Source organism: Malaclemys terrapin, chromosome 2 (assembly GCF_027887155.1).
Source record: "Malaclemys terrapin pileata isolate rMalTer1 chromosome 2, rMalTer1.hap1, whole genome shotgun sequence".
Taxonomy (NCBI): Eukaryota; Metazoa; Chordata; order Testudines; family Emydidae; genus Malaclemys; species Malaclemys terrapin.
In genome coordinates, this window is record NC_071506.1 from 6,600,339 (window position 1) to 6,623,034 (window position 22,696).

Sequence of the window (22,696 nt, forward strand, 5' to 3'; positions counted from 1 at the left end):
TGCGTTCAGGGCCAGTTCCTCTTGGGCAGATACTCGCTAGCTGAGAGCAGAGCTTGCGGACAGAGCGTAAATGATTGACGCCTCCTTGACGCTGAAGAACAGCGATGCTGCAGCGGCACTGCCTTACCTGCCAGCCCCGTAGAGAGGATGCTCTTGGAGATGGTGATCTTGTCCTCGGAGGTCCTGGCCCAGTCCACCATGCCCCTCCAGCCTTTCATGGGGAAGCTGATGTCAGTGGCTGCATTGGCGGGGAGTTTGTGGATGCTGAGGACTTGAGGGGAAACAGAAACAGTGAGTAAAGCAAGGCCCAAATGGCCCGCTCAACATTCACACTTCCACCACTGAAAAACCTGTAGGTGCACTAGCAGGACCGGCGCTTGGCAAGAGTCAGTATTTGCTCTCACATACACGGGTGTAAATCCAGAGTAACTCCATTGTCTTCGTTTACACTGGTGTAAATCCAGAGTAAACTGACTTCATTTACAGCAGTGTGACTCCAGAGTGACTCCAATAACTTCATTCGCATTGGTGCAACTATGAGTAGAAATTCAGTCCCTGACCATTCAGAGACAACGAGGACCCAAAATTTTGGATTTTCCGCTCTTTGAAAATGCGGCCCTCCATGTCGTATGTACGGTGCAAGGGGGAGCTCAGACCAGACAGATGGCATTCCTTTAGCCTGGAGAGAGGTCAAGGCCGTGCGTGAACTGTCTCAGAGAAAGCCCCTCCTTGCCCATTTGGCTAATGGAGCACCTTGGGGCAAACCCCTCTTTAGCTGGTGGGACAGTGCTGGTAAGAACAAGCAGGGCTCTGGGAAATGTCTCTCCCTGCCTACCATGAGTTGAGGCGACTGGGGATTGAGAAGGGATGAACTGTGAGCATACGGGGCTTTGTGATCTTGGTGGCCAAGAGTGTGGATGAAAGCAGAGGAAGCTTTAGCCAGATCCTGTCCAGGAGAGCTGGGATCTCTGGCATGGCAGAAGGTATTTGTTCAGCTAACGTCTGTACATAAAACAAGGTGATAGCAGTAGGCAGATGGAGCTGGAGTTTCTGTTCACTGAGCAGGATCCCCATGCATTCTTCTGTCCCTCCATACTTTCTCAGCCTCCTCCACCCTCGGATTAAACTCACGACACCTTAACCCAAATGCTGCCCTTGTTCCCAGCCATATGACCCCAGCGATGGCACTGGGCTTGTACTGATGTGAATGGAGCTGTTAGCCTGACCAATGATGTTTTATGCCCTGAACCATATGTTCCATCACACCTGGGTGGGACACACAGAGAACATATTTGCCTTCTGGGAAGCATGAATGCAGCACTCAGCCTGAGACGCTTGTACCATCCCTTTGATAAACTCTGGAGGGAGCAGAGAGAAGAAGGGTGGTCTTGGGTTTGAATGAGTGGGCTGCAACTTAGGAGAGCCCCGTTCCATCCCCAGCTCTGCCAGACTCCCTCTGGGACCCCGGGCAAGTTATTTCATCGCTCTGTGAGGAGAACAACCCTTCCTTTCCCTCAATCTTTGCCCGTCCCATCTACTGAGCTTGTAAACTGATGAGGGCAGAGACTGCCTCTTCCCATGTGTATGTACCAGGGCTAGCACCAGGACCAATCTCAGCTGAGGTCTCTAGGCATTACCAGAACACTGCTTCTGTTACTGGTGTCGGTCCACTGGCCTGGAGTCCCATCCTTTACAGCGGCTGATTCTTGACGGGAGAGCTGACCTGCCTGCTCCAGCCTCCCTCGGCCTTAGAGAAGCGCGAGCTCTGCTGACAGCTGAGGACAGCACTGCTTCACTTCACCTCCCGTTACCCCAGAAGCCTTCCAAGTTAGCACATTTCCCACTAAGAGTAACAGCGGGGAGCCTGAGCCCAAGGACCCGGGCTGCATCTGCTCCCTCCCTCCCTCTTACGTGAGAACAAGTCGCTGCTCCCTCCCGGCCCCTGGCCAGCCTTTTCCCCTCCCCAGGCTCACAGCCAGCTCATAAAAACTGCAAAAAGCAACGGCCTGGTTTGAATCTGCCTGTGGAGCAGGGGAGGGGAGCGGAATCCAAACCGACTCACCTAGATTGTCTGTCACTTGGTAGGAATCCCGGAAATCTTTCATGCGAAATCCAATGACATCAATGAAATCCTCCACAAGCCTGAACAGCTCCTTAGCATTCGGCCCCATCTGCAAACCCAATGAAGAGAGGTCAAATATTTAGTGGCACAGATAGCAATGAGCTCACCCTGGGCCTCTCCAAGGGCCAGGGTTCAAGCCAGGCTTATCCCACACACAGAGAGCCGGAAGCATTCTCTGCTCATGCTAGAGTACCGCGGAGTAGTGAACAACCGTGGGGGCAGAGAAATGATCCAAGGAGATAGAAACACGGACAGGAAATGACAGTATAAGATTCGGTTTGGGAAAACGCAGCTGATGGCCATGGAGGAGAATAGTCCTGACCACAACAGGAGGACAAAACCACAACGGGAGGGCGCTGATAGTGACCTACCAACCTACCCTCCTTCCTCAAGGTTACTTATTCACCCACCAGTCTGGCACGGGAAAGCCACAGCAGACATTTACAGGTTCCCAGGACCTGCAGCTAGCTTAACGTGGCCAGCAAATGAGACATGCCAGGCCATACCTTCAGGTGGTGTAACTCAGCAGTGCTCCATTTACATCCGCTGGAGGAGCTGGCCTGATGTGTCCACCAACAAGGCCAATGTGATTTGGCGCTGCACATGCAGCGCCATCACGTGATGGGGCAAAGAGGTAATAGATCTGCTCTATGCAAGCTCTGGAGTGTCTGCGCCCAGAGGCAAACCCTGAGAGCCTCACTCATTCAAAACTCCCCTTCAATTCGTGGACTCGGGGGGATCTGGTTCCTGGAATATTGTGCTCAGCTCTGGGAGTCAACATGACTGGAAATCATTGAGCAAAGAGAGGGAGTCCAGAGGGTCCTTGCCCACACCACTGTTCCTGGACTGAGTACAGCTAGGCCGGTCCAGACTCACCAGGCTAAGCAAAGGGAGCGTTTTCACACAGCTGTGAAACAGGATGCAATACCACTGTTTGAGCACAGCTGTTACAAAAATGGGGGAGCCCATTCCTCAAATCTGGGTACACCAAGATCATGTCTAAATCCCAGCTGGGAAGCAGACATCGGAATTTAGGCAGGGAAACGCCTCAATTAGGCTCATATAGTACGTATCCCCTTGAATGCCCGCACCCAGAATATTTAGATGTCCCACAGGGGTGCCAATGTCTGAAAACTGGGGCCACCATGAGCTGTTGTTGGAGGGGATGTTCTGGCCCTTTCCTATGTACAGTTCTCTGTTGAGAGCCTTCATACTGAGGAGTACTGGTCTCTGAACCACCTGGTCCTACCTCCATGAGAGACTGCTGCTCCCTACCACGGCCCTCCAGCGGGACCCTGGCTTAGACTGTCATGCATACAGCATGGATCATTCCCAGTGGCAGGACCCCAGCTGCTAGAGGTCTCCTTGCCAAAGCCTGGTTGTGTTTAGTGACACAAGGCATGACCCTGGGCCAATGTCTCTAACCTACAATGACTAAACCTAACTCCCCAAACACTCCTAGACTTAAAATTCACACCTGCCTATGCACAGGAGAATGGAGAGAAATAAGGACCATTTGTGTTTTGTTTTCTTTATATACCCTGTCACAATTTTGCCTGGTACTTCGATATCAAAGTAATTGCATCTTAGATCGATCATAGGTTGATTGCACAGTTTAGTGATCAAGCAGTTGTACAAACAGCTACCTGTAGAGGGGAATATCCCCAGCCAACCCATAGATCTGCGTAGGAAGAAAATACTGTTAAACAGTCAGGGAAAACTCTCCATCTGAGCTGTCACTGAATATGCAGCGAGAACAGGGGAAGGAATAAGACACTAAATGTGTACTACCATATAAGAGTTGTTGGGTTTGTTTGGTAGGTTGGTTGGGTTTTTTTCTTTTTTTTTAATGGAGAGATGGTTGCTAAAGTCCTGTATTAAAATGGCATGGTAGATAGTGTGTGCTTGCACCTATCCCTCCGCTAGGTGGACTGAGACTAGATCCAATGTATGTTGCCCTCTAGCGGTTGGAGGATTTTAGAGACGCTATTACCAGTGATTCTCCTCTTGGTGCTCATGGGAGAGCAGACTCTGGATTTAGAACTGAAGTTTTAGGCCAAGATCCTATTTCTCATTCAAACATACAGGAACTGGGCATCCATATCCCTTAGGCATGGTCCTCGTGCTGTCTATAATAGTGTGGCGGTGGTCAAAAGATGAAAGATCCTCTGATTGATATCAAAGCAGCGCAGAAAATAACATCCGCTGTCATGAGAGTGCAGACTGGTCACGCCGCAGGAATGAACATCGGGGGTTGTCAGAGGCCAGCAAGCCAGGTTTACAACACAGGGAAGCTGATAAGGGAAAACCACTGGGAACTAACTGCAGCCGTGAGAAAACTGCAACTATTTTTATGATGATCAACAGGGTTCCTGCGTTGTCATGACGACTCAGCAGAGTCCACTCCACAGTGACTATTCTGAAAGGTGGATGTAGACACGTATTTGCTAAATTGAGCGTTCACCTCCTCTGGAACCAGCCAGGATCATCAATTTCCAACTATGCTGGGGAAACACCAGCTAGAGGGGCAAAAGGTGAGCTCAGTCTCGAGGTCGGTTCAATACTTGGTCTGACCCCGTTTACCTAGGTAATGCACCCCTCCCCCTATCTGACTCATTTCAGAGAAGCCTCCGAACAGACGTCAGGTGGTAACATCTTCCCACCATTACTGACCTAGCCCACCTTTGACCTCTGGCAGAGGAGCCAATCCCTTCCAAGCTCAATCAACGTTCAGTGCCTGCTACGCGCCAACAGCACAAACTTTCCCTGGAGCTATTTATTTTCATTTCATTTCCCCTTATGCAACAGTCTTTCCCTCATCCCCTTGACGTAGGGGGTCTTGGATTAAACCGGCAACTCCTTAACTGCCAGAGAAGTACAGTGGCCATTCTGAAGAAAATTGACCTTTAAGGTTTCATGTTTGTGCCGGGCAATCGTCTCTCACTCCTGTGCTGTTTGCTGCCCCTTCTGAGGGGGTTCACCGGCCAACACGGCAGCTAAAAGAGATGCCATATTGTGACCCATGGCTCGTGATCTCCTCAGTGGAATACACTCCACCTGATGGACGCCTGTCAGAAACCAGACCTGCCTGTGGTGACGTTGGCTTCCGAGACGCAGGCACACGAGGCATTGTGTTCTGAGATGCAGTAAAGTGGAAGAGACAAGGGAAGAACTAGTACCGACAGGGAGCCATCAGTCAGCGTCGCCTGTGAACAGCCTTTGCCTTCAAGGCAGTATCATTTCACTCTGATGCGGCTCCCCGGGGCTGCAGAGAGATCGGCACTGTTGAGCAGTGAGCTCTGCGAGGATTTTTCAGTCCAGGTTAGGGACAGTGGGTAAGTCACCTACATGCACAGGCAGAAAATGCAACCGAGGCAGGGTAAGGATTGGGTAAGACATAGACGGGACATATAGCAGTGCCTAGGCCCAGACAGGGCGTGCTTTATCTGCCGAATTACCCATCATGTTCCCTAACTGCCAGCATCCCTGTGGAGACACCAGGTGACCTTGTGAGGAAAGGGTAGCTAACAAATAAATGAACCCTTGCTCAGCTCGAACTGAGCCAAAGCATTAGCTCAGATGGCAGAGCACAATCCTGGCCCTTTAAAATCCTGCCTGAGTCTTTTCATACTGGACTCAGACTTGGGAGCAATCTTAAAGGGCCAGGACTGAACGTGGCTCTGAAGTCTAGCAGGATCCATTTTCCTGGTCACCGCTGATTTCTCCAAGCAGGGTCATTCAGCCGACACACCTCTTTCACTGCAAGGCATTGTGTTGGTGATGCATAGCAGTGGCCGGAGGAGTTCTAGCTCTTCTGGGTAAAACGGATGCCCATTGAGTACAACACCTGCCAGGCACACAGAGCGGTGAGATCACCCAACCCAAGGGGAAATGGCCATAACCCCTCCCCCCAATGCCTCAGGCTGAGCGCCAGCATTATTTGGGTTGTATGTTTACGTAGCAGGTCCATACCATCTGAGCTTCCTCCCACTTGTCCCGGTTTTCCTCTGACAGCAAGTTGCTGATGATCTGGACAAAGTTCTAGAGAGGCGAGATAAAAAAGGAAAAGAAAGTGGTGATCAGAATATGACGGAGTGGCAGGACATGCCCCACAACATGTTAGAGGGCAGAGAACAATAGTATTAGCAAGAAGAGGATCTGCCCTCAGTCACAGAGCACTGTTCTTCCCAAAGCACTGGACAAACCAAAGCCCTGCTCCCAATGAAATAAGTAGCAAAACTCCTACTGCCTCTCCTGGGGAGACGAGTCAGAACCTTGCTCACCACCCGAGTGCAATGGGGCAGCCAGTGAGCACCACACGACTCATTACCCACCAGGCCACAGCAGAAAGCAAAGGATTCTGCATGCCGTGGAGAGCGCAAGGGATGGGCGTAGGCGGACATGAGACAATGATAAAATGCCAAGAGGGGTTTTGACTATGAGGGGTATGGAGAGCAGCAGAGTTGCCCACAGTACATCTGGCTCTCGCGGGCTCTCTGAGCCCCTCACTTTCACAGGGGGATGGGCTCAGGCTGCAGACCGCAGGCCCAGATTTTGGAGCTCTCGACATCCAGGAGTAGTGGGGATCTGAGGTTTTGGCTCGGCCTATTACAGAGACAGCAAATGCTTGTGGTTTGGGCCCGGTTTCAGAATTCATGGCCAGGTTCAGAATTCGTGGGTGTTCTATCCATCTGGGAAAACTTACCAAGGGACATGATGGATTCTCCATCACTTGTGGTCTTTAAATCAAGACTGGATGTTGTTTTAAAGGATCTGTTCTACCTCATGCTGAAGTTATGGGCTTGATGCTGAAAGTATTGGTTGAGGTTCTCTAGCCTGTGCCAGACAGGAGGTCAGACTAGATTATCATAATGGAAAACCTATCTATCAATCTAGCCAGCCAGCCAGATATTTCTCTGGCCCCCATCACCAGAGTATCTGACCACTTCTCCATCATTCATGGATTCTCTCCTCACACCACCCGTGGGATATAGAGCCAGATTATCCCCATTGTACAGAAGGGTGGATGGAGGCACAGGGCAGATTAAGTGACTTTCCAAAGATCACACAGGAAAGCTGAGCGAGGGATGGCACCCAGGTTTCTCCAGCCCAAGTGCAGCGCTCTATCCCTAACCGTCATTTGGCCCTATCTCAAACAAACAGAGAAGTTAGGTTTCTCCAGCTCAGCCACTCCTGTCCCTCCCCACCTTTGCAAAGGTCTCAGCATGTGAGGCTTTGCATAGCCGTTGTGAGTTAATGGATTTTCTCTGCACACTCTGCTGGGTCCTAGCTTCACTTGGCCAAACCTTCACTGCGAAGAGAGACCCTCAGGGGGAGATATTTCACCCAGTGAGTAACACACGGGAAATATAGAAGCCAAGGTACCAAGCAGACCCCTTCTCCAGCAGATCCATCCCCCTTCCACCGAAAAGTCATTGCTGGCACTGGGAGTGCCTTCATGCTCTGAAGCCAGCGAGCACAGGGGCTGCCAGACTAGATCAGCCACTGCTTTATCCAGCCCAGTCGCCGGGCTTTATAGAAGAAGACAAAACCACTGCCAGTGGTGGGAAAGCTTCTGGTGGCTCCATCTCCATTATAACTGGGAAAGGGAATGACAGAATGAACTGTCAGAGGAAGAAGGGCTATCCAGGCAAAAGTTCTGCTGTGTGAGTGAGAGCTAGAGATGTGAAGGCAGGAGATACAGAGTTCAAAGCCATTGATTTTCCTCTCCGTTTTCCCCACCGTTGCAGACACCATGGGGAAGCAGATCCTAGAGGACAAGTTTAATATTTCAAGTTGTGGGCTGATGACCTCTCCCGAGGACAGATCTGTAGCCAGTCTGCATGTAACTGCTGAAAGTAAAGCCCCGGGCAAGAAACCCTCAGCCTTCTCCCACATCAATATATAGACACCTAATACCCAAGGATCAACTCCCCTCTCGGCCATTAGACTGCAATTCCTTCCAAATAAAGCACCAAAATCCATTAGACGCCACCGAAAGTGCAGCTGGGTTGAATCAGCTCGAAATGACTTTGCTCTTCAAGTTATTAGTTCATGAACCAGTGGGGATTGGGTACGGGGGAGCTCATTAGCCTGGGAAGTGCACATTGGGAAATGAGGCACATCACGGAGGTAAGCAGAGACATTTCTCAGATTTCAGAGACATTTCTGATTTTTCTCGGCTTTCATCAAGTATAAATAGATTCCAGCGTACGTAGTGGTCGCCCCAAACCCTGTGTGTATGTGCCCGTGCCTTAGACTTGCCCAGTGGCACCCATCCCATCATGACGTGCATCTCTCTTCCTCAGCTCACCTGTACATCCCCAGCAGCGGGGCTGTAATATGCCCTACGGAAGATCTCGGTCATATTCCTGAGTACGTCGATGGTGGACAGCAGGTCCCCGCTGTAGCTGGTCCCATCCTGGGAGATCTCCACGAGGTTTTGGAGCACTTCAGATACCCCTTCTCCCATCAGCCCCCTCTGGGCTTTGGAGAGATGCTCCCTTGTCTGAGACGAGAGAAGAGCACCATGAGTCAAACACACGTTATTGGGGATCAGTGATGTTCTCAGGCCTCAGGAGCACAGATCAGATGATCACCATGGTCCCTTCTGGGCATATGTCACCTAATCAATTCCCTGCCATTGCAGGGGCCTCGGGTGTTGATACATGGGTCTCTCCTGTTCTCTACCTCTACATGACAGTTCGGTCTCCTGAGGACTGAAATGCTTTAGTCTAAACCAAGTTCTTTGGCTCAGTATAGGGTAGCGGGGTGAAATGTAATGGCCTGTGATATACAGGAGATCGGGCTTGATGGTCTAATGGTCCCTTCTGGCCTTCAGCAATCTGGGAGAGTCTGTGATATCTCTTAGAAGGGTCTTAGGTGGCTATCGGAGACAACTGAATTCCCACTTTCTTTGTAACCAGAAAGGGAAGTGTCCCTGAAGATTCAGAAGAGGCTATTCTGCCTCATAATCTTGCTGCTGCTGGCTACCCCAGCCTGCAATGGAAGATTTTGCTCACCACTCAGTCCTGTCGCTGTCTTATAACTGAGTTACAGCCATCTAAGCCCACAGACGGGAACGAGGATGGTTCTGCTGCGGGCACTGACCTTCCAGACAAGCCACCAGACAGTGGCAGAGGCAGGCCAAGTATTTACAGTTGTTATTATGATGATAACAGCTAAAGGACCCAACCGAGAATGGAGCCCCATCATGCTAGACACTAAAATCCCCAGCGAGAGACTATCCTGTCGCCAGGGGGTTACAATCTAACTAGACAAGACAGACAAAGGGGGGACAAGGAAGAATTATCAGCCCCATTTTATAGCTGGGAGCTCTGTGTTTTAATCTGTGCACAGATCTTATCAGGATAACGGATTGAGGGGACAGTAATGCCTTCCGTTTATAACACCTTCCCTCCCAAAGGATCCCAAAGTGCTTTACAAACTCTCCTTTCATGGCCGCTAAAATGCAGCAACGACACTGCACATGGGCTTAGGGCAGAACGAGATGACATCCTATCTTTTAACACTACAGGGTGAATGTCAGGAGACTGGAGTTTGGCCAGGATACCGAGGTTAACATCTTCTACTCTTGCAAAAAGTGCTAGGAGCCATTAAATAATCACAAGTGGCCAGGCCTCTGGTGTAGGATTAGTCCAAACGACAGAGCCTTCAGCACCACTGCACCCTCTAACCCAGTTATGGGTCACTGGCTCACTATTGACTCAGAGGGAAGAGTGGGTCACTACTGGATCAGTGGAAGCCCTTTGGGTTTCTCTGGGGAATCTCCCATCTAAGTAAAACGCGACAATGGGGAGAAATGGATCCATTCAGATGAGAAGTGAATCTTCCTTACCATCATCTGTATATTCCTGTAGTCAATGGAAACACACTTGATGTAGGTTGGAGTCTCCCAGTACGCTATCCCCTCTTCATCTAAAGTGCATCTTCGCAGGATCAACCCTAAAGGAGAAAGAAAGGGGCATGGAAGAGAGGACAGATGGATGTGGGCAAAGGTGATCCAGTGGATATATTGTACTTGGACTTTCAGAAAGCCTTTGACAAGGTCCACACCAAAGGCTCTTAAGAAAAGTAAGCAGTCATGGGATCGGAAGGAAGGTCCTCTCACTAACTGGTTGAAAGATAGAAAGGGTAGGAATAAATGGTCAGCTTTCACAGTGGAGAGGGGTAAAACGTGAGGTCCCTCAAGGATCTGTACTGTGGTGTTCAACATATTCATAAATGAGCTGGAAAAGGGGTGGGAAACAGTGGGGTGACAAAGTTTGAAGGTGATACTAAATTACTCAAGAATAAAGCTGTCTGTGAAGAGTTACAAAGGGATCTCACAAAACTGCGTGACTGGGCAACAAAATGGCAGATGAAATTCAGGGTTGATAAATGCAAAGTAAGGCACGTTGGAAGACATCATCCCAACTATACTTATAAAATGATGGGGTCTAAATTAGCAGATACCACTCAAGAAAGAGATCTTGGGGTCATCATGGATAGTTCTCTGAAAACATCTGCTCAATGTGCAGCGGCAGTCAAAAAAGCTAAGAGAATGTTAGGAACCATTAGGAAAGGGATAGATAAGAAGACAGAAAATATCAAAATACCACAATGTAAATCCATAGTACGCCCACACATTGAACACAGAGTGCAGTTCCAGTTGTCCCATCTCAAAAAAAGATGTATTAGAATTGGAAAAGGTACAGAGAAGGGCAACAAGAATGATATGGGATATGGAACAGTTTCCACGTGAGGAGAGATTAAAAAGACTGGGACTCTTCATTTCAGAAAAGAGACGACTAAGGGGGGATTTGATAGAATCACGAATGGTGTGGAGACAGTGAATAGAGAAGTGATATTTACCCCTTCACGGAACACAAGAACCAGCAGGCACCCGATGAAATGAATAAGCAGAAGGTTTTAAACAAACAGAAGGAAGTATTTCTTCACACAACGCACAGTCAAGCTGTGGAACTCATTGCCAGGAGATGTTGTGAAGGCCAAAAGCATAAGTGGGTTCAAAAAAGAATTAGATCATTTCATGGAGGATAGGTCCATCCGTGGCTATTAGCCAAGATGGTCAGAGACGCAACCCCATGCTCTGGGTGTCTCTAAGCCTCTGACTGCCAGAAGCTGGGATTGGACAATGGGGGATGGATCACTCGGTAAATTGCCCTGTTCTGTTCATTCCCTCTGAAGCACCTGGCACTGGCCACTGTCGGAAGACAGGATACTGGCTAGATGGACCATTGGTCTGACCCAGTTTGGCCATTCTTATGTTCCTATGGAAACCCTGAGCATTCTCGTGGAGGGTACCCACAGCAAGCTGACTTAGCTAGAGATGCACACAAAGTGCACACAGACAAGTGCTGAGCACACACCACAGACACTAGCGCTTTGGGTGGGCTTTTTTAATCTCCTTTCTCTGCATCCCCTCGGTGTCAAGGGGCGGGAGAGCCGAAGAAAACCACAGTGGAAGCACTTGGCTGGCAATTTAGACCAGGCTAACTGGAACATGGGAGGCAAACCCATGAGTCCCAGAGAACCTCGCAAAATTGCCTGATTCTGTATCTCTGAGCTGAGGGACTAAAGCAGCAATGGCCGCTAGGCTTCTCCGGAGATCTCAGAAGAGGATAAATAACCAACAGCACCGCCTTTGAGCTGAGGTACTCAGAAACCCCGAGCACGGCCATTCGCCTCCTCTGTGAGTCCTGTCCATTGTCCTTCGTTACTCTGGTCACTCCTAATTTAGAGTGATCTGCCACTTTGGCAGCCTTTGCTTTGCTCATACCATCCCTCCTGCCATGGAGAAAGAGGTGAATCAACGATGGAGAAGATGAAGGAGGTCATCTTGTCTGACCCTTCCTGCAGGCACAGTGGACACAGTGGACTCTCCCTCTTTGAGAGTCCCCCAGGAGCAGGTGTGGCTAAATTCACAATCAGTCTTTTATTGCTAATCAGTTTAGTAATCTTCCATTGGATGCACTTCCTTTAACCTGATTGCGGTGCAATCGGCAGACCCTCCCGTGACTGCTTACTCCAGGCTGGGACCTAGGCAGAGACTGTGCCAGTGGATGATCCTAGATAGCACAGGTTGAGTGATCCAAAGAGAACTACAGGGGCTGTCTATGTCCAGCAACCTCACTAAAAAAAACCCTTTACAGGTATCACAGATGAATCCTGTGCCTCCCCCACCCCCATCCCTCCATCTCAGCTCCCATCAAGCGCCAAGAAAGCCCGTGAGGTCACCTCAGTCAGTGCCACCTAAGAGCTGCCTCTGAGCCCGCTCACCGCTTTGACTAGGAGATGTGCGTTGCCCAGCAGCACAAGGCTACACCGCCTCAGGAGGACAGCGGTGCCAAGAGAAAACAGATGCAGCCACCATGTGCTTCTGGAGAAAGCTCCCCAGCAGTCACGGACTGTATTAAGTCCCCTCCTCGTATAACACATCCTGGTCCTCTCTAGGTCAATGAGGACCGAGAACTCCCTGAGTTTAAGTTGACTCCACAGGCAGAGCGTGTCGTTCTCCTTACCAGTGGCATTGCGAGGACACCGGACAGCCGCAGCGTCTCCGGCAGGCGTTTCCTTCCACACCACGGAAGCAAAGTTATCTTCATCGCATATTTCATGGGGCTCTGTAAAGGACAAAGGCACCGGCTGCTCAGCGTGGGCCGGATGGGAAGACAGGAAGGGGGGAAGTCGCAGAGAGGGGGAAGAGAAAAGGGAGACGCAGAGAAAGGACCTGGCAGTGTGGAGGAAAGCGCGCCGTCTAGAGAGCCAGCAGCTCCTGAGATTAAATCCTCATCACTTGGCCTTGGGCAAAGCCACCTGACCTCTCTGTAGCTCACGTTGCCTATCCGAAAACTGAGCCTTGTTCCCCTGTGCGGGTTAATTAACTCGTGCCCACCTAAGGTGAATGCAAAGTGTGTTACGTGCATCCCCTACTCTGTGGCAGCTGCGTATGCTTAGCTCACATTGTAGGGATCTGGGGTTTCGGTGGCAAAGGACCCATGCCTAGGAGGCATTAGATCCGTCCTAGGCTTTGTGTGTTTAAAACATTGCTATGTAGAACTGGAACATCCTAGAGGAGAAGAACAGGAAAGATTGGAAGGGGAAAGGGGAGGAAAGAAAGGGAGAGGAGACACAGCTAGACAGATACCAATTTGAACCCGGACCACCTAGAGAGCCCCTCCCCCCCTCCCAAGCCCTACATAGGCAGCTATTCTCCTTGGGGCACTGGGTATCGGATGCTTACGTTGCCAGGCAAATGTGGACAAGCAGAGAGTGAAAGTACCACCCCATAATGCCGAGAAACTAGGTTTCCATCAGCTGCTCATATGAAACGACAGCCGCAGAGCCCAGCAGGCTTCTGCCATGTTTAAATGATGCGGCTGCTCCCGGCACCAGCGGAAAGCACCCCGTGCAGCGGTGACGCCAATATCCGGCCTCAGCTGGGTCTAACGGACGCAGGCTTGGGAGGAAAGGGGCGGCTGCAAAGTGGGGCGAAGCTGGGTCAGCCCACAGAGGGACTCAAAATGGCCAACGCGCTTTCAGCAAGTTGGAAGCACATCTACTACGTGAGTGATGTTTATGTGGGAAAAGATTACTTATGGTACATAAAACTGTGGAAGCTGTGAATCTGGTATTAAAACTATTTATCACTCCTTGGGGTGGGGAGGGAAAACCTTTTATTTAATAGTTTGCAATTACATTTTCTATTTATTGTGTATGTAAAACTACCCATAAACAAGGAGGCTGCTTGCACGGCTGTTCCCAGCCAGGCCTGGCAGTTGCCAAGCCAATGCCAGTCATTGACCGGGCTCGGCAGCTGTTCACCGCGCTCTCCTCCCATGCCGGGAAGCACTGCTGGTGCCAGCGTTCAGTGGCGCCAGCAGAGGTGTGCCAAGGACACAATCAGCCAAGCTGCAGGGGAGGGTGGCAGTAGCTGCAGATGACTGAAATAAATAAATTTCCTAGGTCCTGCGTTTTACTGTGAGCTCTGGGGAGTTAGTGGCACATGCCCAGCCTGCAGCCCCCAAGTGCATCTTCAGCACGGGGAGCGCTCGCAAGTCATACATAGGGCATGATTGGGGGTATGGAATGGAATATCTCGGGGCTCCATGTCTGGGTTGTGTGTGTCCATCTCCCCATGTGCTGCTTTGGAACTGACTGCAAGATGCCTCTGGGTGGGAGGCAGGGCTGTGAATTTAAAGACGGGGCTGGAGCCAGAATTCTGTATCTGACAAATCTCTGAGCGTGGGGCGGCTTGGATCCAGATCTTGTGGGTAACCCCTATGTCTATAAAGGCCCCAGACAGGAAGAGTGATCCACATGTACCCAGTTCAGAATGGAGTCTACATCCAAATCCATCTGTATTTGAAACACAGCTCCCCACTCCCCTTCCTGGAAGACCACGACCAACCACTAGCCAGGATATTCGTTCATAAAGAGCTCTCATCCCATTCCTTTTAATTGTCTACTGTTACTGTCACAGGTATTCCAGTGGCACCTGAAGGCCCCCACTGAGATCAGGCCTGCATTGTGCTAGGCACAACAAGAAACAGACTCTAATAGAAATAGTCTCTGCCCCACAGAACTTACAATCTACATACACAAGACAGATAGCGGGGTGGGTGGGGAGAAGGGTGTATTACTGGCCCTGTTTTACTGAAGAGTGCCTGAAGCACAGAGAGATTAGGTGACTTGCCCACATTACAAAGTGGCAGAGCTGTGAATCTGAGCCCAGATCTCCTGAGTCCCAGCCTAGTGCCTTAGCCACAAACCCATCACGCCGCTCTGCTTCCCTTGGTGTTTCAAAGGAGAATGATGGAGAGCTGCTAGCATTCTTTGTTGCAAAGTGACTGAGCTGCGGGAGCAAGGGGGAAGAGGACGGGGAAGGGTTAAGGAGAATGGCTCCCCCACTCCAACCCCCTCACTCTCTCTCCCTAATGCCAACCCTCCAACCCTTTCCATTCACTCCCACTGGTGACTGCCCTTTCCAGGAAGTGCTACGTGATGCCGTGCATCAGGGATGCTCCTTAGAAAGGCCTGGTACTGCCTGGCATTGTCTTACCTACAAACGTAGGAGTGATTCCCGGGCCAGGAGGGAATCAGCTAATCGCTGTCATTTTTAATATCGCTTTGTAACACAATCCTTTTTACTCTAGGAAGTGAGCTGCACTGGGAGATTTTAATATCGAATCCAATTAAACTCAATCCTTCTGTTAAAACCAAATCATGTTGGTGTTTGAGATTTCCTTGAGAACAAATCAAGGAGGTTTATTTGTAGCCACTGACTTGCAGAGTCCCCCTTGCCCTCCCTCCTGCCTGCACCACCCCCTCCCTCCAAAAAACAATTACAACAAGCTCCTTTGATGTGAAACACCTGCACTGCTGAGATGTGCCTCCTTTTGTATATGATAGCACAGCTCCAAGCCCCTACCAAAATTAACAAAATGTCTTGGTTTGCTCCAGATCCTCACCCAGCATAAATCAAAGGTAAAGTCCGTGACGCTGAGGATCTGACCCAAATGTTTCCTATGGTCAGGGAATGCTGTTGGCTGAATTATAAGAGAATCCGGGGGGGCAGGACCAATAGCTGAAGTTAGGTGACACCTTCATGCTACCGTTTGGGTCTTTTCCCCTTCGATTCACAGAGACCTTTGTGGTCATCTGGTCTGACCTCCTGTATCACATAGGCCATCGCACCTCCCCAGTGATCCCTGCATCCAGCCCAGTAGCTTTTGCTTCGGCTAGAGTGTGTCTTTTCAAGAGACACCCAGTCTTGAGTTAAAGACTCCAGTGAGGGAGAAATCACCACACCCCTTGGTAATCTGTTCAGAGCATCAAATTCCTTCACTATTAAAAACTCTGTATCGTACCAAAAGGAACCAACGCGACTCTCTAGTCTGACCTCCTGTGTAACACAGGCCAGGGAGTTTCAACCAGAGATTTCCCCAGAAGGGGCTCTAAAAGTGGCTTGCAAAGGAAAATAAACATTGCTTTTGAGCCCTTTAGCTATTTGCTTCTGCTTGTGTTTCACATTAGAAACCCAGGTTTTGTCTGCCCTGCAAAACTCTACAGCCCTGACCTCACTAAGGGTTTTCAGCCCCATAATTTGCAGCAGGTTCTTCTCCCTGCAGCGGGAGCTATAGGTTAGGCAGGACTCAGAGAGGCTCGGCCAGCACTGTGCTGTCTAACACTGCTCTGCAATGGCAGGTGGGTACTCCAGTGCCTAGTGGCCCAGTGGGGGTAGTGTGAACATGACAGAGCATCGGGGATGCTCCAGTACTGCTTTTGCTGGGTACGCACACACCAGTTCTTTGCCTCTTTATAAATCATCAGCTGCCTGTCTCCAACCACATACCAGTCAAGAAGCACTGAGCATATCCATCCACCCACGGAAGGCCCAATCGTACCCGTTGAAATCAGGGAGACCCCCATGATTGGCTTGGATAGGTGTTGGACCAAGCCCCACCAGCAGGCCTGTGTTATGCAGAAGGCTGGAACAGAGGTCTCTCCTGGTATTAAACTCTGACTCATACAAGCAGCAGCCCTTCCCCACAGTCTCTGTTACCGGTCTGAACAGAAAGCAGGAAGAGTGTGAGATACGTACCGGGACACTTCTTGTCATTACACTGTTTATACTCCTCCTTGGGCCCCTGACAAGAGTCTCCTCCGAAGAAGGGGCCGTAGCACACACGGTCGCGTCTCTGCGTCCCGCCCCCGCATGAGGTCGTACAGCTCCCCCACGGCCCCCACGCCTGCCACTTTCCGTCCACTGCAAGAGAGCAAACGAAGAAAGAAAAGTTCCTGAGCAACACAAGGCAGCTCGGCCTCAAGGTAAACATTGGACATGCAGTTTGCAGCAATACAGCGGGATGTTAGGTGACGGCTCCCGGCCTGGAAAAGGCTCTAACACTAGTTAAAAGGAGGAGGAGAGGGTGCATGGGAGTGATCTAACAGTCTGTATCTCGATTGCTTTGAAATGATTTTAGTTGTGGTGGAAGAAGTTTGAACCCTGCAGACTGGGGGCTTTTCGAAACAGAACGTTAGAATGGAACAAGCTGGAATGTAAATCGACCGTGTACTAGTGCGCTGCGCGCTCCCTGGCTGCGCGGACCCGGCTACAGTGCGCTTCAAGTTCCCTGGTGCACTTTGGCCTATTGCTGTTTGAAGCAGGAGTACGTCAAAGCATCCTGAGGAATTTTTCGTGCATGGTAGCAGGGGCCACACTGCCAGTTAACATGCGCCACATTCGTGCACTGTACATTTGCACCCCGGCTTGCTGTGCACGAACTCTCCATCTAGACATACCCTGAAATCGTAGGCTTATGCCCAGAGTAAACAGTACAACATGTTCTGCTCCAGTGCAAGCTTCTCCTTATGTCTCCCCTCCCCACCTCAACCCCAGCCTGGAAGGACCCTAGGACAGTTCAGTCTTCATGGCCCAATGACTCCTTGGATTCTCTCCTAAAACTGCTGCTAAGGGTGACATTCAGGTGTCTCCCTACAGACACTTGTCTGGTAGGAACCAGGCTCAGGCCATCAGCTCAGTTCAAATCAACTACCAAAGAGCAGCATTCATTCACTTCTGAACCTGGGCTGCTGACCCCCTAGCCCATTTTTCATCTGTTCAATGTGAAGCGGCAGTCAAAAAAGCTAACAGCATGTTAGGAACCGTTAGGAAAGGGATAGATAATAAGACAGAAAATATCATAATGCCACTATCTAAAGCCAAGGTGCGCCCACGTCTTAAATACTGCGGGCAGGCCTGGCTGACCCATCACAAAAAAAAAAGATATATGAGAAGTGGAAAAAGTACAGAGAAGGGCAACAAACATGATTTAGGGTATGGAACAGCTTCCGTAGGAGGAGAAAGTAAAAAGACTGGGACTGTTCAGATTGGAAAAGAGACGACGAAGAGGGGATATGATAGAAGTCAATAAAATCATGAATGATGTAGAGACAGCGAATAGAGAAGCGTTATTTACTCCTTTAGGTAACACAGGAATCAGGGTCACCCGATGACATTAATAGGCAGCAGGTTTAAAACAAACAGAAGGAAGTACTTCTTCACACAACGCACAGTCAAGCTGTGGAACTCTTTGCCAGGGGATGTTGTGAAGGCCAAAAGGATAACTGGGTTCAAAAAAGAATAAGATAAGTTCATGGAGGATAGGTCCATCAGTGGCTATTGGCCAAGATGGTCAGAGACACAACCACATGCTCTGGGTACCCTAAAGCCTCTGACTGCCAGAAGCTGAGACTGAATGACATGGGATGGATCATTTGATAAATTGCTCTGTTCTGTTCATTCTCTCTGAAGCATCTATCACCGGCCACTGTCGGAAGACAGGATACTGGGGTAGATGGACCATTGGTCTGACCCAGTGCGGCTGTCCTTATGTTTTTATTTCCAGTCATCTGAGACATCCAGGCCTCCTGACTCATCTCACTCTGGCCTAAGATTTTGGGGTCTGACTGTGGAAGGTCTGAATATAGACAGGGACCCATATAAATGTCTCGCTAATTTATATTAGAGAGACAAGGTGGGTGAGGTAATATCTTTTATGGAGCCAGCTTCTGTTGGCGAAAGAGAGCAGCCCATACAAGACCTCTGTGTAAGCTCGAAACCTTGACTCTTCTGTTTTTCACCAACAGAAGTTGGTCCAATAAAACACCTTACCTCATCCCTCTTGTCTCTCTCATACCCTGGGGCCAATACAGCTACCACAGCACTGCATGCACTTATATTAACATTTAATAACCAAAGTCTACCGTTTCAGTGCAGTACAATGAGCATTTCACAAGCAGAAAGGCAAAGATTCCCTTCTTCAGCTTAGGAGGTGAGGAGGTACCAACAAAGCATATTTAGAGAAGCAGATACAGCCAAGAAGCCTTCCTATAGATGTTGTGTTATTGCCCACTTTGGGCTTCCTTTTGAGTGAAATTCACTCTTGTGCAAGAAGCTACTTCAAGGCCCATGCACCATGTAAGTGCAGCATAAGCCCCCAAGAACTTAAATTGGCCAAACTCCTTCTTGGAACAAGTCACCTGTTTTTACATTCTGGGCCTCACATGTAAGTTTAACTGTCTTTTCTCAATACGTATGGTTGTTTCATATGCCTTGGAAATGGGATTTGCAAGCGCTCTGAGAAATGAACTGTAAGGTTGTCTAGTTCCATTGTAACTTCTCTGAGTGCCTCTGCACCCTCTATGGACATGCTGCTTCGTAGCTCACTTCTTACTATTAATAATGGCATTTAACATCTTCAAAGCACTGTACAACTGCTAATGAATCCTCCCAACACGTCTGTGAAACCTCCTCTTCATGTCACAGATGGGGAATAGTGCGTTGTCTGCGGCCATGCCGCAGCTCAGTAACAGAACGAGAGCTAGGACCCCGGAGTCCTGATTCCTAATTCTAATCACATTTTAGCAAATCACTTATGATGCCTATTTTAACAGGATACTGGGAGGGGAGGGACTACTTTTCTTCTTTCCCTAGCTGTGAAAGGACACCATTATCACAAAACATATGGTGTGCCGCAACCTCTAGCCCTTTCTACACCGATGTCAACTGCACCTGCAGTTTGGGCCATGTCCCCCACGACCCTCAAAACCAGGCAACAACTATGAGAACAGAAGCTCAGTGACTAAAAAAAGATGAGGCCTAAATAGCAGAGCCTATTGGTCTCAGTGTAGGAAAGGCCAATGCCCTGTCTAAGCACTGCTTTGTGAGTGTGGTGTTCTGCTGCTAGAGAAAGTAGTCCTCCATGGGCCTTCTGATATTCTCTGTGGAACAGCACCACTGCAAAGCCCTAAGTTACCCCCACCTATCTAAAGGGTGACTTTGAACCTTTAGTGATGTGGAAGCCAGGCAGCTGAATTCTCTTTTGCCAGAAGCTGGGAATGGGTGACCCGGGATGGATCACTCAATGATTCCCTGTTCTGTTCATTCCCTCTGGGGCACCTGGCATTGGCCACTGTCAGCAGACAGGATACTGGGCTAGATGGACCTTTGGTCTGACCCAGTATGGCCGTTCTTATGCTCTTATGTTCTCTGCCATCCACAAGCCCTGCTTAGTTGCCTGCACAAAGCTCATTCCCTCAGAGAGCGGTAAAGTGCACCCAGGCTGAAAACAGCTGACTCCAGAGAGCCAGGATAAGGCAGATGACTGAGACCCACTGGTATCAGGCTTCTCCAACACGTGCTTCCATTCTGGTTTATTTTCCTTTCTGAAATGGCCTGTCCTAGGACCTGTCCCCCATGACATAAAGTCAGGGTGGTTATACCTAACCAGGAAGGGCTGGTCACAACGACCTAGGCGCCCCGGATCTTGCTCCCCAACCAGCCTCACAGCCTACTCACGGTGAAGGTTCAAACGTGTAAATACTGTCAGTTTCAACCATACATTGGATGAGGAAACAACTAACATATAATAGGAGTGTGAAAATACCATAGAGACATGGAAAGAATTCCATAGAAGAGATTTAATGGATAAGAGGGTAATTTTTTCAAAAGCACCTAAGTCACTTTGGAGTCTAAGTACCATTGACTTTCAATGAGATTTCAGTTCCTAAGTCATGTGAGAAATGGGACTTAGGTACTTTTGAAAACGTTACCTGATGACTATATTATTTCGACAGGAGATAAATGAGAAGTTCACAACTCAAAGACAATAATCAGAGTCTCCTTAGCTACCCTTCTTCTTAATGTTAGAATAAGGGGAGATCAGTGAAACTGAAAGGCAATCAATTGGAAATATTGGTTTAAACAGCCCTTAATTAACCTGTGGAACTGCTTGACACAAGATGTTATTGAGGCCAACTGCTTAGCAGTATTCCAGAAAGGATTAGAAAATTATATGAATAATACAGACATCCACAGCTGCATGAGATAAGATCAAACAATTATGGGAGATATACACCATCATTCTTCATGTCATATGGCAACCACTGACCTGAGGTTAGGAAAATGCTTTCCCAGTGCTCACGTTATTCTACTATTGTCCACTATAGGGTTTCTTGCACCTTCCACTGGAGTATCTGGTCCTGATAGGGTACTGGAGTAGATGGACCACTGGTAATGATAGATGGACCAATGGGGAAAACTGTGCTGTTTTTCCTCAAAGGAAATAAAGGGGCATTTGTCATAGTCTCTGTGCAACTGTAGAGTGTTGGGGGAGGATCCTCAATACACAGTAACCCATTTGCCACTGACCTGGACACTGCCTTAGGAAGCAATCTCTGGTCTCCACCCAGTGCCCCTGGCACTCTGCTCCCCCATAGGATGGTCCGTTGCACTCCCGGGTCCGCTGCTGGGTACCATTGGAGCAGGTCGTAGAACAGGAACTCCAGCTCGACCACTCATTCCAGTTCCCATCCACTGAGTGGCCCAAAGGAAGAAAAAGAGAAAGAGAATGTGAAAATCCCTTTCACCAGGAATGAGGCCTGTTCCGCAAGACCAGGCCAGTGAAGCCAAGGTCCTGTTGCGCTGGACACAATACAGTGTGCCAAACAGACAGAGCCATCCTGCCTGGACTGACAAAGAGATGTAGACAGGCACCCCAGGGAAGGAGAGCTCAACTCTGCCCAACCAAGGATTGCAATAGCAATTCGTCTGGAACCTTAGGAATATAGACTATTACAGTATCACAAGACATGATGTGATATTATAACAGGGCATATAATAATCCAAACTTTTTGACCTTCATAGTAATATTATAAATGATAATATAAATATAACATAACCATCAAAATGATAAAGTAAAAAAACGCACAGATATTTTGACCCAATTGTGTTAAATTCTTCTGATCATTTTTCATCAAAACATTTCATCGAAATCAATATGTTCCTGTGGAAGATTTCAATTTTGCCAAATCAGCATGTTCCAATGGAAAAATGGAAAATTTAGAAAAATTTTGACCAGATCTAGTTCAAAGTGGCATGTGTGGAAGGAAAGAAAGATGGATGGATCAACCTTAAAACTCCATCTGTCTTTCAGAAAGAATCTTTTTACAGGAACTCACTATTATTCAATGGAATTCACTCCGTGTATCAGGACATACCCTATAGCATGAGTGGAATTTAATAAAGATCTGTGAGTATGTGTGTACGTATATATCAATGCACTTCTCTTGTTGCTGAATTAACATTGACAGGCTTCGTGTGTCTCTGAACAGAAACATCTTGGATAATTAATTAGCAAAAAAACCAGCAAAGGAAAATTACTAAAAGCACAGGATAGGAATGAAACATGAATGGATTTTATTAGCATGATATATTTTAAAGCATTCTCTAGACTGGCAGACCCACTCTAATTAGCCCCAATCAACAGATATTTCATCTAACCTTTCTACCATTCCCGATTTACCTCATTAGCAATGGCGGTTATTATCTCTCTGGATGAGAAGCAAGGCCCAGTGGTATCCCTATTATTAAGGTTTTTATTCTCTTCTGAACCCCATTTCTTGGAGATTTCAGCTCTCTGACAAATAAAAACTCTTTCTCTTTGGCTCATCAGTCCCAGACGCAAATTGATTTTTCAAAAACTATTC

At 48.8% G+C, this 22,696-nt stretch overlaps 1 protein-coding gene across 3 annotated transcripts in view; it reads right to left on the reverse strand.

The window, feature by feature from the left end:
• ADGRB1 (adhesion G protein-coupled receptor B1) overlaps positions 1-22,696 on the reverse strand; it is a 271,570-nt gene that overhangs the window by 149,924 nt on the left and 98,950 nt on the right. For 2 of the 3 annotated variants that reach the window (XM_054018657.1, XM_054018656.1), the window contains exons 1-5: positions 9,981-10,050; positions 8,436-8,630; positions 6,095-6,163; positions 2,063-2,171; positions 128-271 (exon numbers count right to left, since the gene is read on the reverse strand). In XM_054018657.1, coding sequence (XP_053874632.1) covers positions 128-271; positions 2,063-2,171; positions 6,095-6,163; positions 8,436-8,630; positions 9,981-9,986 — 523 coding nt within the window. In that variant the 5' untranslated portion in view covers positions 9,987-10,050. Of the gene's footprint in view, positions 1-127; positions 272-2,062; positions 2,172-6,094; positions 6,164-8,435; positions 8,631-9,980; positions 10,088-12,666; positions 12,769-16,748; positions 16,914-21,359; positions 21,525-22,696 lie in introns of those variants that run through there. The other variant, XM_054018655.1, reaches the window with a different exon arrangement.